The sequence below is a fragment of the Meleagris gallopavo genome, chromosome 1 (assembly GCF_000146605.3).
Source record: "Meleagris gallopavo isolate NT-WF06-2002-E0010 breed Aviagen turkey brand Nicholas breeding stock chromosome 1, Turkey_5.1, whole genome shotgun sequence".
NCBI classification, from domain to species: domain Eukaryota; kingdom Metazoa; phylum Chordata; class Aves; order Galliformes; family Phasianidae; genus Meleagris; species Meleagris gallopavo.
This window is the reverse complement of record NC_015011.2, coordinates 29,744,981-29,761,154: the sequence shown is the minus strand read 5'-3', so window position 1 is coordinate 29,761,154 and position 16,174 is coordinate 29,744,981. Positions and strand designations below refer to the sequence as shown.

The 16,174-nt window shown below is 36.3% G+C and overlaps 1 protein-coding gene across 4 annotated transcripts in view; it reads right to left on the bottom strand.

The window, feature by feature from the left end:
- The window catches only part of TMEM117 (transmembrane protein 117), a 192,065-nt gene that overhangs the window by 56,499 nt on the left and 119,392 nt on the right, over positions 1 to 16,174 (bottom strand). For all 4 annotated transcript variants that reach the window (XR_002111932.2, XM_031553409.1, XM_031553408.1 and 1 more), the window contains one exon: positions 15,441 to 15,538. Coding sequence is in view for 3 of the 4 variants with exons in the window: in XM_031553409.1 (XP_031409269.1) it covers positions 15,441 to 15,538 (98 nt within the window). In the remaining variant the exon portion in view is untranslated. The remainder of the gene's footprint in view (positions 1 to 15,440; positions 15,539 to 16,174) is intronic.

Below are 16,174 nucleotides of genomic sequence, written 5' to 3'. Positions count from 1 at the left end.
AGAAAAAAAAAGTTCCCCCTTCCAATAACCCATGACAAAACATGAAAACTACAATCTCTACCCAGAGAGATACTGCTCTTTCAGCTGCTAACCTTTAAATGTGGGTGAGGAGGGGTGGATCCAGACTCCATCCCCTCCAGTCACTCAGGTGCATTGCTTGCACCTGCAGTCCCTGGTTTAGCCACACTTTCTCATCTGGTGCTCAACCATTGGTTCAGGTTGTGACCATGCAATTCCAGTGCACACAGTACATTCAGATAGTGAAGGTATAACTACTTTGGCTATTGCTCATTTTCCCAGAAGGGTAAAATGTTTTTCATATTTTCTGAGCACACATACCAGTATCCTTTTATTAACCTGACCTTGTTACCATGAAACATAACAAATGTCATGCTGTCATAGGACACTTATTAAATGTTACAGTCTAGAATGCCATGCTACCAAGAGTAATCATACAACTTCTTACACCGAGAAAGGCCAATTATTTGCCCATGTATTGTAAGAAATAACTCAATCAGGATTCTGATGCAAACATCACAAGGATATGAATTTTAGGAATATTATTATTACTCAAAATCAGAAAATAAGGGAAAAAAAATAAACAAAAACAAAACAAATGACCAACATTTGGTAAGACATCTCTAGAATTAATTGGGAAAAAAATAAAATAAAAAAAAAAGCCGTCAATATCCAAAAGAATATTACATTTCCACTGAAGACTACTGGGCTTTCACCATTGATTTAAAAAAATATGAAGGTCTGATGTTTGTTTCAATATGTTTATGGGGACATTTCTTCTCTAGACACTAGGAAAAGTCAACTGACTTGCTTGTTAAAGTACGTATCAAAAGACATTGACCACAACTTCTCACAAGCATAGAGGTTTCCTTAATTTTGCATCACCACGATCATTCATTCTGTGCCTGAACTGAAGACACTAAATTGATTCTGCTTCTCTAGGATGACTTGAGGGCAGTCCCATTACGTATCCCTGGCATTTCTAGTAATAGTGGTCATATTAGCACCTCATTTTTTGTGAGCTTTAGTGGTATTAATATTAGCTGGTTTATAGATGCTATTAATGGACATACATAAACAGATTTTTCTTCAGACTAAACAAAATTCTACTGGAAGCTTTGAGGTCTCACAATTCTATTTTTTTTAATAAAATAACTACAGTGTAATTAGAAAGTAAGCTTTGTTTTAAAACAGCCTTGAAACTAGCTAAAGAAACAAAACTACATTTCTGGCTTTAGTTCAGTGTTTATATAAATACCTATCAGTAGTGTGTGCTCTCATTCCACTAATATCGTTGCTTAAACAACATATTAAGATGGTGCTGTTTTCAGATGGGAGACACATATATACATTTTCCACAAGCAATTACATTACCAGCAATCCTTTTAAGACACTGATTGCTCAGATGTTTTGCCAGTAGCTCAAAGCTTAGTTATATGACAATCTCATTTATTCATACTTTATGAACTGATAACAAATGAACCAACAAATACGCTGGTGCTCTCTGATCAGTGACAAAATATAGAACCAAGAGTCATGAAAATAATCAGAATCTATTTACAAAGCCCAAATACTTTAGTTTTATTTATTACTGACAAGAGCATTTGTTTCTTCATATGTTTTGCAAAGAACTGTAATTATCAGAAAATATTACCACTACCTTTTTAAAGAGCTCCAGTATTCACTGACAATACTGAAAAGCAGCCTCTAGCTTTAGTACAAGCATCTCTTCCATGAAGAATAAAAGCAGTGATATGAAGACATGTAATACAGGCCATACCATGCAATACCCTAATTTGAAGACCTAGTAATGCCAGAGTGTTCAGACTATGAAGTTTTGCTAAATACTCAAACACTGTCTAAATTAATTCTGAATACCACTTCCCTTACAGTGATTGGTAGAGGAATATATTAATGAACAAAATCTATTAACCTGCATAATAACACTGCACATTTCTACTACAGTCTACTCATTGCTCTGGAGATGGTGATTAAAAATAGCAGTTGCCACTGTATCTGTCAGTCTGCGGACACACAGACGATGCAGGAAGCAGTGTGCAGAAGTGTTTTTGGAGCATCAAGCAGCAGTACACAGAAAGGCTGTGAATAAATTAAACCAAAAATATAAGCCTCAGGCTGATGTGTTTGAACTTCAATGCAAACATTCTTCATACATATTTAATTGCTCCATTGAGACTATGACTCTTCTGGAGATGTTCCAGGCATTATTTCCATTCCATTAGTACACTTGCAGTATGTGTACTCCTTAACCCAAAATGATTGATTTCATAAATGTCTTCCCACTTACTGACCTGAACACTAATTGAGGTTATGTACAGATTAAAAGAGAACGTATGCTCCTTGAAACCAGCCAAAATATATTGCAGTCATTGAAACATTTGTGGCACGTGAAGAAAGTGGCACTTCTGGATGAAGACACCAAAATAGCCCTTCAGGGAAATCTTTCAGGTAGTAACAGCTGAAGAACTCTACTAATCAAAACTTTAATGCAAAGTTTAATTGTCAGTACAAAGCTCCATCTTTTTGAAACATAATATCATTTTTCTTTGAAATGTTATTATTACATACCAGATGCTTTCATCATATAAATTAATTTGCTTTGGGAGCAAGTAAAATTTTTTTGCATTGCATAATAATAAAACTTAAGAAGTTCAAATAATTTTATCAAATTGGCTGCGCACAAGGGGAAAAGCTAAATGTTTCAAAGGTCTTGTTCAAACAGTCACAATGTTGTGAAATGTAAATTATTCTACTGTGAACCAAAACTTTTCCGGTTTAGGTTATTAAGGACAAGTATACTTAAACTGTGGTAGCTAATATCTTAAGTATACCTCTCTGAGGAAACAATCCCATCAATGCCACTAGACACCATCTGGCCTCCTCGATAGCCTGGACATTCAAGTCTTCACAGCCTTAAAGCCTCTATATTTACACATTTAAACTAACATCAGTACTACTACTCTCTAGATGAAAAATGGCTACATTAACAGTGTATTTCATTATAATGGATATATGATCATGCAGCTTGGTCAAGCTAATATAATACATCGGAGGCATCCCTGAAAATTATAGAATCATAGAATGGTTTGGGTTAGAAAGGACCTTTAATATCTTGTAGTTCCAGGTCCCCTTATATAGGCAGGACACCTCCCTCTAGAACAGGCTGCTTAAAGCTCCATCCAGCCTGGCTTGGAGTGATTCCAGCGAGGGAATTAACAACTTCTCTGGGCAACCTGTTCCATTGTCTCACCACCCTCACAGTAAAGAATTTCTAAATCTACCTTCTTCCAGTTTAAAACCGTTTCCTCTGGTCTTGCCACTTCCTGCCCTCATAAAAAGTCCCTCCCCAGTTTTCCTGAAGTCCCCCAGATACTGGAAGGCTGCTATAAGGCGTCCCAGGTCTTCTCTTCTGCAGGCTGAAAAGCCCCAGCTCTCTTAGCCTGTCCTTATAGCTGAAATCATATTATCGTTGAATGTTTAGTAGCTTGGTTACATTAGACTTCAAGTGATAGAACACTGCAGAGGAGCTACAAGAAACTTGGGCCTGTTTTGGCTCCGTCTTAGAAGTTTCATCCTGAACATCAATGCGCTAAGAATGACACTGCCATTGTACGTGTTGTCTTTCTCCAGTCTGTCCACATAAAATTTACTCAATTTGAAGATGATTATTTCCTACCTAAACTATGGTTCTTGCAACTCAATGAATTATTTAAAAGTCAAATGAGATCTTTTCAGCTTGTTTACTGTCATTGAAAACATGCCCCTCTTTATTTCCTTGACCAAGACCTATCTTTCTGCACTACACGAATAGGCCTGGAATATTTTAGTCAATTAGGTCAGGTCAAAGCATGCAAATAACTTGAGGCTGAGCACGTGTCAAGGGCTATTTTTCTTCCTGATATCCTGCTTTGTGTGAGCAGAAAATTGCATTTCTAGATGAAGTATTTAATGTATCTCTGAGTTATTTTTCTTTTTAAAATTTGAATTCCAGACTCAAACCTCCTTAGGGTGAAGAGTTCACTTGTTCTTGGGCTACACAACATCAGCAGGGTAGAGAGTCTAAATGAGTGCATTCTTAATCGTTGTTTGTTTTGAAACACTGGTCATGGGTGGCTGCTTATAGGAAATTAATCTACTAAATTTTTAAAATTATTTAGTTCAGTTCATAGTAGAGACACCTTAGGGCACTTTGTTATTAGAAGTTCCCACTACGTTCCAATTAGGTAAAAATTCAAATAAAAATTTAAAATAATTGATCTAAATAATAGGTTCAGACCATGAGCAGGCAGAGAAAGAAAGAAATGAAAAAGAAAAAAAGGCACATTCTACTTATCATACAACTCCTCAATGTATGATAAAACTGATAGGTTCAAGAGTTTGCGCCAGAAATAATGTAGTCATGATCTCTCAAAGAGAACATTTTTTGAGCACTGGGAGAAAGCTATAGGTAGTATCTTTAAAATAAGAATCATGCTTTTATTTTCAGTGCATCTATAAATAAACGAAAGATGCAATAGCAAGGTAGGAAATTGACATGAATTCCTCTTGTTTTAATGCAATTTCTGACCATTTTTTTGCCTTTGTCTTCCGCCTTCCAAACTATATTTTTCCCTTAATGAAATTAAAATAAAGTTATTCTGCAACAGGAGAGTATTTAAAAAAGAAATGGGGAAGCAATGACCTAGAGTGTAAGAAACAAAGCTTCCAAAAAGATGTGTCTCTCTCTAGATTGAATATATGTTTTCAGATGGTTGCCCCTGGATTTGCATTACCCCTTTGGCCATCATGGACAAGAAGGGCTGATGTCCTTCCCATAGAAATCCAGAAAGGTTTACTCTTTGTCTGCATGAAAGTCATTGCTGCGCTCACCAATGTACCAAAGTAATCATCAATGCAAGACAAACAACAGTAAACCGCATTCGAGGTTTTCTTCAAGGAAAAGATCATTTATTTCAGTAGGTAAAGAATCTGAAAAGATGGAAAATATCTGGTACCATGATAATGCTATTTTTGTTTATACAATGTTTACTGAAGCTCCTGACTTTGATTACTGCATATGAGAAATTCACCATGTTCACTGAGATAACTTCCATTTAGAGAAAGTACCTCAAAGATACATTGTCTGAAATTAAACCAAACCAGCATTTAACTGCTACCGTGGTTTCTTAAGTGTTAACTAAAAAAAATTTAAAAAAAAATACCAGAAAAGATGGTAAAGCATCAAGACATCTATTAAGAAAGAAAGAAAGAAACAAACAAACAAAAAACCCAGAGGTCCATTTGTCTTTCAATATGATTTTATTTAAAATTTAATCTATTCTTTGTCTGAGCTGCTGTTTTCTCTGCTGTCACAATTACAGACAGACAGTATGCAATTATTTGAAATAAAAATATGGTGACGATATTCTCTTTATGTTGTCCAGGAATAAAAAAAAAAAAAAGATACTTTAGAGTTGTATGTCTTGATTCAGATGGTTGTCAACCAATTCTTCTAATTTTTAAGCTCTAGTGATTTGTTTTCAAAGTAGAAAAGCAAGGAAGAAGCAGAACAAATTCTCCTTATATCCTAAATGGAGGTTATATACAAGGACTAATTAATAGCATGTATATTCACCTTCATGGTTTTGTTAAGCTCATCCTGAAACGTTAGTTTTAATTGAGTAATCACTTTCATTGAAATGACTCCTATGTGCTTTTCAATTTAGAACATGCAAATATTGAGTATTTATGGGAAATACGGGAATACGAGAAAGATGATGAGTCCAGATTTCAGCTAAATACATCAGCAAATTCTAATGCACAAGTTTAAACATGAATTATGTTAAGGAGAAATGCAAGTTTAAAAAAGTATTCCAGGATTCCAGGAAGGGAAATAATTTGATTGCTCTAATCACCACATTTATCTTACAAAACTGAATTGATTTTTGGAATCTATCCATGACAAAGTCTGTGAACGATGTCTGGGAGTACCAGCAGCTGAAGCACTCATTTCCTGATCTCCTTTGAATTCTGTGGCCTTTCAGAATGCCCATCTTGCACAGAACCGTTGGCTGAGGCTGTATCTACTCCACACAGCATGGATTCATTAAGGTTTCTCCAGGGAGGCTTAAGTTTGAGTCAGTCAGAGCATGTTTTGGGCAACAATTTTACCAGGCCTGAGAATGCTTAAGCAAGGGTTCAAGATAGGAATTCCTACCCTGAGAACCTGACATGCATTTTTTTTTGCTGTATCAGCAATAGCCCACATTACGAGTGCTGATCTATTTGCAATACTTATAACTTCTGGTTTTGGTGTAGGATTCACAGTTACTTGACTGTACATTATTACAATTCAACTTTCAGCATTTTCTTATGCCTGCATGATTGTATAATCCACACAATTTTCTGATACTCATCCTAATTTTACAATGCATCTAGAAATACACTAGCTCTAAATACTAAAGATTGGAGATGCTTCTGTTAATAACAAATGAATTTATATTGCAGATGAGGAGGGAAGGGAAAACAATTGGAACGAGAACAGTAACAGAACAACCAACCACATTAGTGACACTTCAGCTCTACAGCTGGATCTTCCTTCAAGCTTGGGAGGAGGCAGCGGTGTCTACTGCTTAGCAAAAAGTCTGTGGAAACCTTCTGGTGCAGATTAATCTAAAAGAGGACTTGCTGCAACATCTACACTGCCCCTGTGTCTGAATGAAGGATTGCATTTGACTACTTCAAAGAAAAGAACTTTTGAATTCTGCTAAGGGAAATTTTCATCTAAGCATTACAGATATTCTTTTTTTTTTTTTGGCATAGAATGTGATTTTGTGAAAGCATTTTCATTTAGAAGGGCCATTATTACTGAAGCATTGCAGACACTGCATTTTAAGAAGTTTTATTAAAGCTACACTTTGGATAAAATATTTTTAGTAACTGCTCATGATATACCTCTTGCTCACTAACAGATAGAATAAAACGTACTTTTTAAGAGGTGAAGATGGGTTGCCATATCCATCCAATTATGAAGGCTATACTTAGGGATCTAGCAATTATGTAGGAATAAAAACAGTCTCTTTCTCTAACAGGCTATCAGCTATTGAAGTCAGCAAGTACATACCAAATATAGCTCAAAAACAGACTGAGCAACTGAAAGTATATGCTATAAAATACAAGGGTACTACAACAGTTAAAAGAATTTAAGCCAAATCAAAGGTGAAACAAAAGTTTACAGGCCCAATCCTAAATACACTGTTCTTTTTCTCTGTTCTGTAGCTACTAAGCTTTCAGTCAGAGTAGTCTTTTTTTTTACTGCATCAGTATATGAAATATTTAAACACTAGAACTTAACAGGGTAATGATATTTGAGCAACGGGTGGTGAGAGCTCCCTCACTCACCTCTTCTGCTGTCTAAAGTGTGGATGTGGAGACGGATGCGCATGTATGTCCTACATCATATGAGAGTTAACTGCCATGCTACACTCCTTCTCCATCTCTGCCAATCCTTCTTTCATTCAAAGACACAAATAAGAAAGAATATACATTTTGTTTGATCTGCAGGGCTGGAAGAGATTATTCTTTTATGCCATTGCCTCCAAGCTTGCTGATGAACAAGTCCAAGCAAGTCCTTGACCAGGGTTGAGAAATCCCTTGTCTAGAGAACACGGACAAGTCCTGGACAAGGGTTGTGAAATCCTTTGTCTGAGGGACACAGATGGACAAGGCCAGGGGCAACAAGAGAGAGAAATAAGCCACAGATTAATGGGCCAGGAAGCAGTCTTTTGTGTGGGCTTATTTCGAGGAAAATGGCCATCTCAGGGGGTACTGCACATGACTCTTACTCAAGTACCCAGGAAAGCCATGTTGGCAGGAAGAGAAGGATAGAAGAGTGTTTTTTGAACATGAGAAGCCTCACGTCCTGCCCCTCTCCCTCCTGGACCTACTCTGTCACCGCACCTTCCTGCTGACTAAGGCTGGCCATGCTGCTGCTGCTCTCCCCCGAAAGTCTTCTGACAGCAGATTCCTCACGACCTGAGACCCGCAGGCTGAAGAAAGGTGTCTGCCATCAGATCCCTCACTACAGAATCCTGCATGCTGATGGACTCTCTCCTGGGCATACTACCTGAGTCCTGCTGCTTCCTCCTGGACTTACCCTGCTGCTTCTTCCTGCTACCTGCTTGCTGTCCAAGGCCGGCTACACTCCTGCTGCTCTCCTCCTGCACTTTTCCCTCAGACCATTGGAACGTTGTGCAACGGGACCGCTGCTGGATCCTGGTAGTGACTATCCCCACTTTACGCAATTCTTGCTTATTTCCTATCTTTTCTATCGCCCTATTTCTCTTCCCAATCACCCTAACTCATAATAGTCACTGTCCTTCCCTTCCCCATCTCCCTGATTAAGATTTCTAATAAACTGGTCGAACTAACATTTGAGCCGTTGTTTCTTAATCTCTTGCTGAGTATATAAAATATCAAAGAGCCTTCTCTCCCTCCTATAAATTGGAGCGAGACTTTCCATAAAAATAAATAGAAAAATGTGACCACTTTATGTAACTTGAACAAAATAAATTTAACAAATCTAATCTTCACGCCAAAGGGATGTGATAGTGACTTTTGAATCAGAGATCTCAAGGTTCCCCGAGCATGATTTTGTCTCAAATGCTTTTCCTTCCTCATTTCACTGTTCTTCCTATCACAAGTAGGCGCAGAATGTTGGTAGTTTTGGGGTTATTGTTGTGTGGAAGGAAGGGAATGAAGGAGTGAGAAAGAAAGGAAAGGGATGGATTATTATAATTTATTTTCAAGACATGTTAATTATCGTAATCTTACTGCAGGGTTTACCAATACATCAAATGAAAGCTATCAAAAATATTTTAGTCACCTCTTGACAAATTGTGTTACTTCTTGATTGTCAGGCTAAATGCAATAATTACTATTCACAGACAGTTTTATCTTCTCAAAATACATTTAACAATGCCTGTCCAGATTAGCAGTCAAATTATTCAACATAAATCCTCTGTGAAAGTGAACACTTTACATTGTGACTGAAAATAAATAGCAAGGAACCTATTTGTTTTCTTGCTTATTTGGAGGCCAAATTGAATTTACTGACTTTGGTTATAGCATTAGAATGAAAGATTTACTGGGAGCACCAATACTGTAAATTACTTTTATGCTCTTTTGACTTACAATATTTACAATTTTTACTGGAAATCTTCCTTCCCTTCTAAGTCATTTCAGGCTTCAATCCGACTGAGTATCCTATTGCAAGGCAAATTATAGATAAGTAAACTTTTAAAACTTCAAAATAAAGAAATAATAATGTATGTGTGTGAATGCATATTTCATTATACATAAACATAATTATTTTGTTGCTTTGTACAGTTATATTTGTGTGACTGCAGCATAGGACCCTTTACACAAACTTGATAAAAGGTTTGTTTTCTTTGGATTAGTATGTAATTTAGGTTGGCAAAGCTATAATATCTAATTAGCTTTTCTTAGTGCAGAGTATAATGAAAAGAATGGATGTTTTAAGAAGCTGTCTTTTAAACAAATATATGAACTACAATCATATAATTGAAATGAACACAGTTGTCCAGTACACATTTATCACCTTGACTGTGAAGGCACAGAATACAGAAGTTTAACTTATCAAACCAAACACTTAATTAGGTACATAACAGAAAATCACTCATTTCTGGGTGGGAGATATGGCTCTCTATCCTAAAAGGAAGCTTCCTTGAGTCTCAGGGTTTAAAATGTTGTCCAATTAAAAATCCTACAGAAAACTATGTTTACCACAATCTGCTATCAAAATAACAGATGTATACAACTCTGTGGCCTGTAGCAACTCTGAGCAATTAATTTGAATAAAAGCTTTTAAAACTATATTACAAACTTGCTGAATCAAAGTACCATAATGATTAACACATTTCTGAGGATGTGTAATCTTGGTTTGCATTAAAGAAAGCTAGAGAGCTTATGGAAACACATACTATGAGAATATTATTCAGTTTCCAAAGTCAAACATAGAGAACACAGAGAATCACAATTTTATAATTTTCCATATTATTTTATTTCTTCTCCAAGTTGGTTTGCTCTTTCCTATTACTTTGGGCAAGAATCCTATGTCAAAGACACTACTGCACCAATGAATACTGATCACTGTGTATATGTACAACAAACGTACAGCTGGGAACACCACAGAAATGGATTCCAGCATGCTACTTGTATATTCAGACAGGGAGCTGGTGTATATTATTCTGTCACTCTGTCTGCGATCAATATGCAACTGCACAATCCACTGTTATCTCTACACTCCACCATTTTGATAATCTACCTCTGCATATCATTTTTCTCTTCTATGGTTACACAGATCTTAGCAGGTCTTATCCTCTCTTCCAGTAATCTCCTTTATTTTTGTTCATGTTCTGTTTTTCCCTACAGTTAAATGTTCATTTGCAGAACTCTTTACATCTTGCTCACTATAATCTCCTTCTCCTCTGATAAGAAAATTTGAGGACAATTAATATTGGAACAATTTGTCAAGAGAGAGTATTCGAGTCTTTCCTCTATTAACTGAAAAGTATGCACTGCCCAGAGATGTCCTGGTGATGTTATCGTAACTGCTATGGTTGAGGTCTCACAGGGTTTGGAGGGCTGCCACATAAGACATCGTAGAGAGCAGATCCTGCAATAGCTGAGTTCCTGGACACCAGAAGGGACATAAGATTCCTGCCACCTTTTGACTAATTTCCAACTTTTGCTCAATAAACAAATCAAACAGCCTTAAGTGTCCATGCCTTTCTTGCTGAAATCTTAAATGAATCAGCACTTGTTTTGTGCAGAAGAGAGATCCTGTAAACTAACTCATTTTTAAGTAGTTATTCATGGATTATCTTGACGCTATTTTATTCCTTTTACAGTTCACTCAATAATATATTCAGTTGTCTTTCTCCTGTCTTAACAAATGGTTTCCTTATAAATAAAGACTTTTAGTATAGGACAGACTTATTCAGCATTTCAAAGAAATCAAAAACTATTCAGAAAATAACCAGTCTGCTTACATAGTACATCTGTCTCTGCTTCATCAAATGTCCATACATTAAAAAAAACTAATGCTCTAATCTGTTTATTTAACTTCTCAGAAGCCACTGTTATTTGCTCACAGTTAGTCTTGTTCAAGATCTTTGTTTGCCTGAATTTAACAACACTTTTTTTCTGACAATCCTTGTATTTCATATATAACATCTCTCCTAAATAAGAAAAATTGTCAACACATCCAAAATTATAAATCAAGCTATTTCAATTCACACTTGTAACTTTGCAGAGCACTGATGACAGTAATAATCTCTCTACCACAGCCTCATCAGAGAGTCAGATGGTGCAGATGTATAGTATTCTACTCCTATCTTCCTTTTGTAGTCTACAGACCTACCTGTACCATCCTAATTTTACCACCATTCCTGATACTTCATTGCATTCTAAAGGCCATCTTACCCAATTCATGTACAGTGTAACACAGACCATAATAACGTTATAACAAGGTGCCTACATGGCAAAATTAGCCATCAGCAGAGCTGTATATAACCAAAATGGAGATTTTTTTTATTAAAAACAAAAACGAAAAGCTATAAAAAAAGGATGAAGTACTTCAATAAACCACTTATTGATGGACGAGACAAGTACAATTACCAAATTGATATTTTTTACTTAGTTGAATTGTTTGTGGAAGAATTATGTTTTGAAGACACTCAAAAGGCAGCCAGAATCCTCATGAACAGCCAAACAGAGGTTGCTGACAATGCTTGCAAGGAATGATTTGAAGCAGCAGAGAATAAACTAAATTAAAATCTGTACTAATTAGTTGCACTGGAAAGCTGAAAATATTTCCAAATAACAGAACCACAGAATTGTAGGGGCTGGAAAGGACTTCTGTAGACCACAGAGTCCAACCCACCTATGAAAGCAAGTTCCCTACAGTACGTTACATGGGAAAGTGTCCCAGAAGGTTCTGAATATCTCCAGAGAAGGAGACGCCACAGCCTCTCTGAGCACCCTGTTCTAGTGCTCCATCACTCCCACAGTAAAGTTTTTCTTCATGTTCAGATGGAACTTCAAGTTTTCACCCACTGCCCTTTCTTCTGTCACTAGGCACCACTGAAAAGAGCTTGGCCTCATCCTCTTGACTCTGGCCCTTTAGATATTTATAAGCATTGATAAGATCCATCGTCAATCTTTTCTCCAGGCTGAACAGTCCCAGTCTCACAATCCTTCTCATACAGGAGATGCCCCAGGTCCCAGTCATCTTTGTAGCCTTATGCCAGACACTTTCTGGAAGTTCCCTGTGTTTTTTGAACTGGATAGCCCAGAACTGGACACAGAAGTCCAGATGTGACCTTACCAGGGCAGAGGAGAGGGGAAGGATCACCTTCCTCAACTTGCTGGCCACACTCTTTGTAACATGCCCCAGGATACCATTGGCCTTCATGGCCACAAGGGCACACTGCTAGCTCATGGCCAATCTGCTGTCCACCAGGACACCAAGGTTCTTCTCTGCAGAGTTCCTTTCCAGCAGGTCAGCCTCTAACTTGGTCTGATGCATGTTAGAATGACAAATGAGAAACACAAAGTCATTACAAGCGTTAAAAACAAGTGGATGATGTCTCTATCCCCATGACAGTCCATCTGTCTTTGGTGTGTTTAGAGACACTTTCTAATTTTATGAAGAAAAACCTGGAAGTAAAAATGAAGCTACCAGAAAAACAAGTCCAATGGGTATCTAATATTTTCATTTCATCAACTACTTAAAACTGTGCATCACATATCTATTATTTGCAATAATTAACGTACAGTGTACTGAATTACACTATCTCTGCAAAACAGGTGTATCAGTAAGAAACATCCTGAATAAACAAATTTTGGTATACCAGTATCTGTGTAGCACATACTATCAAGGTTGGTTCACTTGGAACATTTCAGAAAGGAGGCTGCTCACATCACCTTACTTAAACAATAACAAATGAAATAGGAATGCGTCTCTTTATTGTGCATGGCTTTGTCAGTACTTTAATTCACTCTTCATTTTTCTTACTTATAAGGAAAACTAAGTCTATTTTTTAATGATGTCTAATATGCACAATCTAAATGTTTCCACAGAATGTAGACTGCTGCACAGGATGATTCTAGTTCAATGCTTAAAGTTAAAAATAAAAGTATTTATGCCACACTTTAGGATTCTAAAATCCCATTAAGCATACGCGTTAGTATGAGAATCTCTCACAAAAAGAAATATCTTTTTTATTATTTTATCTCAATTTTAAACTGTTCATAGTTTTTATTACTGTGAATACTATTTGAAAAAAATACATGTTTATAACATTTCAGACTGCAAGAAGTCATAACATCTTTCGCAACAACATAAATGTGCTTTCAATAATATCTTATTATTCTCTGTATCTGGCATATAAATTTGAAAAGAAAACTCTTTACCATGTTACCTTTTTCCATCCTTCTATTCTGTGTAATTAAGGAATTAAGGTTCGTGTTTTTTTTTTCACTTGATTCTTCATTAATGTCCTTTACAGCTGTTCAGACAAGGTCATTCTTTAGTCAAAAGTGAAAAGAATTTGATGTTCTACACTGACCTTTTTACTGACTTAACCAAATTACACCAATCATTGCTGGCCTACTTGTTACATATCTGAGCCACTTAACATTCATCTGCTTTACTTTTTTGTCCACCTCAGTACAGTGCAAAATCTTCCTCTGCATGTCTTATAATGACAGGGAGTTGTTTGAGCTTTCCAGCACAACTCTACCTTTTCAATCACAGTATCTTTCCACCTAGCTTTCTATGATCCTTCTTACACGCTAGCATTTACCAGTTCAAATTATTTGCCTCATCTTCAGATTCTGCCATGTCACTAATGTATATATAATCACATGACATACGCAAATCACTAATACTATTTCTAACATAAAGAATGGCTCTTCCCGCTCTTATGAGAGCAGCAGAAAGGTATTACTTTGTTTATGCCTTTTGCTACACATCTCTTAGCTGATTCCTTAATTATTTCAGCAGACTCCACGGGGCTTACTATTTTTCTTAATTGCCTTCAGTGAAGAACTTTGTCTGAAGCCTTTTGAAAGTCCAAACAAATTAGATCAAGCATTTCTTCCTAATCCATTATTTTGATGACACAGTTAAAGACTTCTACCAGGTCAGAGAAGGTTTTCCTTCAGCAGAGCTACACTGGTTTCTTTTAGCAGAATGTAATCATCAGTTTTTCTCATAATTCTATTATTAATGATGTATCTGTTCCATTTAGCTAATACTGAATTAAGACTTACTGACCAGTAGGATAATTCTTGTCTGTTCAAATAAGCATCACAAACAAAACAACAAGCAGTTTTTAGCCTTTGTTTTTTCATTATGCATTTAAGAGAGAATGAAATTTGCATCAGTTCCCTGTAAGATTTGGTTGCAGACACTCAGCCATCTGAATCTCCTATTTTCTTCAGCCTCCAAATTTCTCTTTGTGTTTCCTTTAATTGCCCCAATATAACATAGTATCTCACTTTTACTACTTTAAAATTATAGATAGTTCTTTGCATTTTCTGTAGCAGAATTCAGTTAAATAATGTTTTCAACTTCTTTGTAAAAATTCCTTTGAAGTCTTTCCTTTTACTCTTAGAAAAAAAAAACAACAGCAGGTCTGCTGATGTTTTCATCAGATTTTCTGCTGCTAATGTTGCTGAAAAAAGCCCTTCAATTTATTTAATCTTTAACCACGAGGACCTCTTGTTTGCCCCTTAGACTATACATTTTCCACCTTCCATTTTTTTCCTGGCATACTTTATGTTCTATTTCAGCAGAGCCACTTGATCTGAATTTACTTGAATTTACACTTATTATCAAACATTTGCTTTCTCCTTACAACTTTTGTATTCATTATTAAATACTTATCTTTAAAATCTGTGGCTGAATTGCTATTTGCAATCCCATTCAAGAGCAAATTCAAAGATTTACTCAGAATAATTTAAAGGTCACAAAAGGACATTTACATATGTACTTACCTTAATTAAAAGAACTGACAATTAGATATCTAAATATTATCACACGCAGCAAAACGTTTGCAACTCCATTATAAACAGTCTCAAGCATATAATAAAAGAAACAGTATAAATCAGTTTTAAAACCATATTTTTACATCAGTTATTTTGTTTAGGAAGTGTTTGCTTATATACAGCTTTTGTAACAATTTTTTGTTAGATCCAGTGTTAAGTTTTTCATTTCTCTTTTCTTGCCTTCTATTGCCATTACACTGCTTCATGACACAGAGAATGAGAAGACAAATTTTTGGGTGTTCTATAAAAGCTTCATTTAGTATAATTTGATGTTATTATTTTCCTACCAGAATAAAATGATCCTAACGTTCCCTTTCTTCCAGAAAGCTCTGGCTGACTTTCCCCAATCTGGGTAGGGTTTGTCCTGAAGCATCATGTCAGTGACCTACACAGAAAAAAACATACAGGAAAACTGCTGTCATGAAAGAGACACTCAGAAGGACTCAAAGAACACTTCATCTATAACAAATCTGTTTCAGTTCTGATGACTTTAGTAATCAGGCAATATAAAAACAGTATCTCCAGTATCACTTTCAGTCAACATGAGGTCTGCTGTCCCAAATGTTCAGCCCCTGCAAGTGCAAGCAGTTCCTCGAGGAACAAGAAAACCCATGGGATACCCAAAGATAAGAGGAAAAGAACGAATCTAGGAGTTGCAGCAACCTACAGGATGTAAGTTACTTTCACCTATGGCCATACATAAGCTCACATGTGTATGGCTTTCCAGCCCAGCCTGGACCAGGGACCCACTTCCCCAAGAGCAGCACTGGCAGTGTTTTCGCTCTTGAAGCCAGAGTTGTAACCAGGGAGTACAAGCCTGCAAATTAAGTGCTATATGCCATTTATAATCTTCTCCTGCTTCCCTCTTTCAGAAAGAAAAACACACTTGGGAACAGAGACATGAAAAACCCTTAAAACTTGCATGGAATTTAAAATTATGAAATATTTATTCTCGTTTTCATAATTCCTGTCTGAAAAGACCATCTGTTTCTCTGTCCAGAGACTCGTATGTATGTACTAT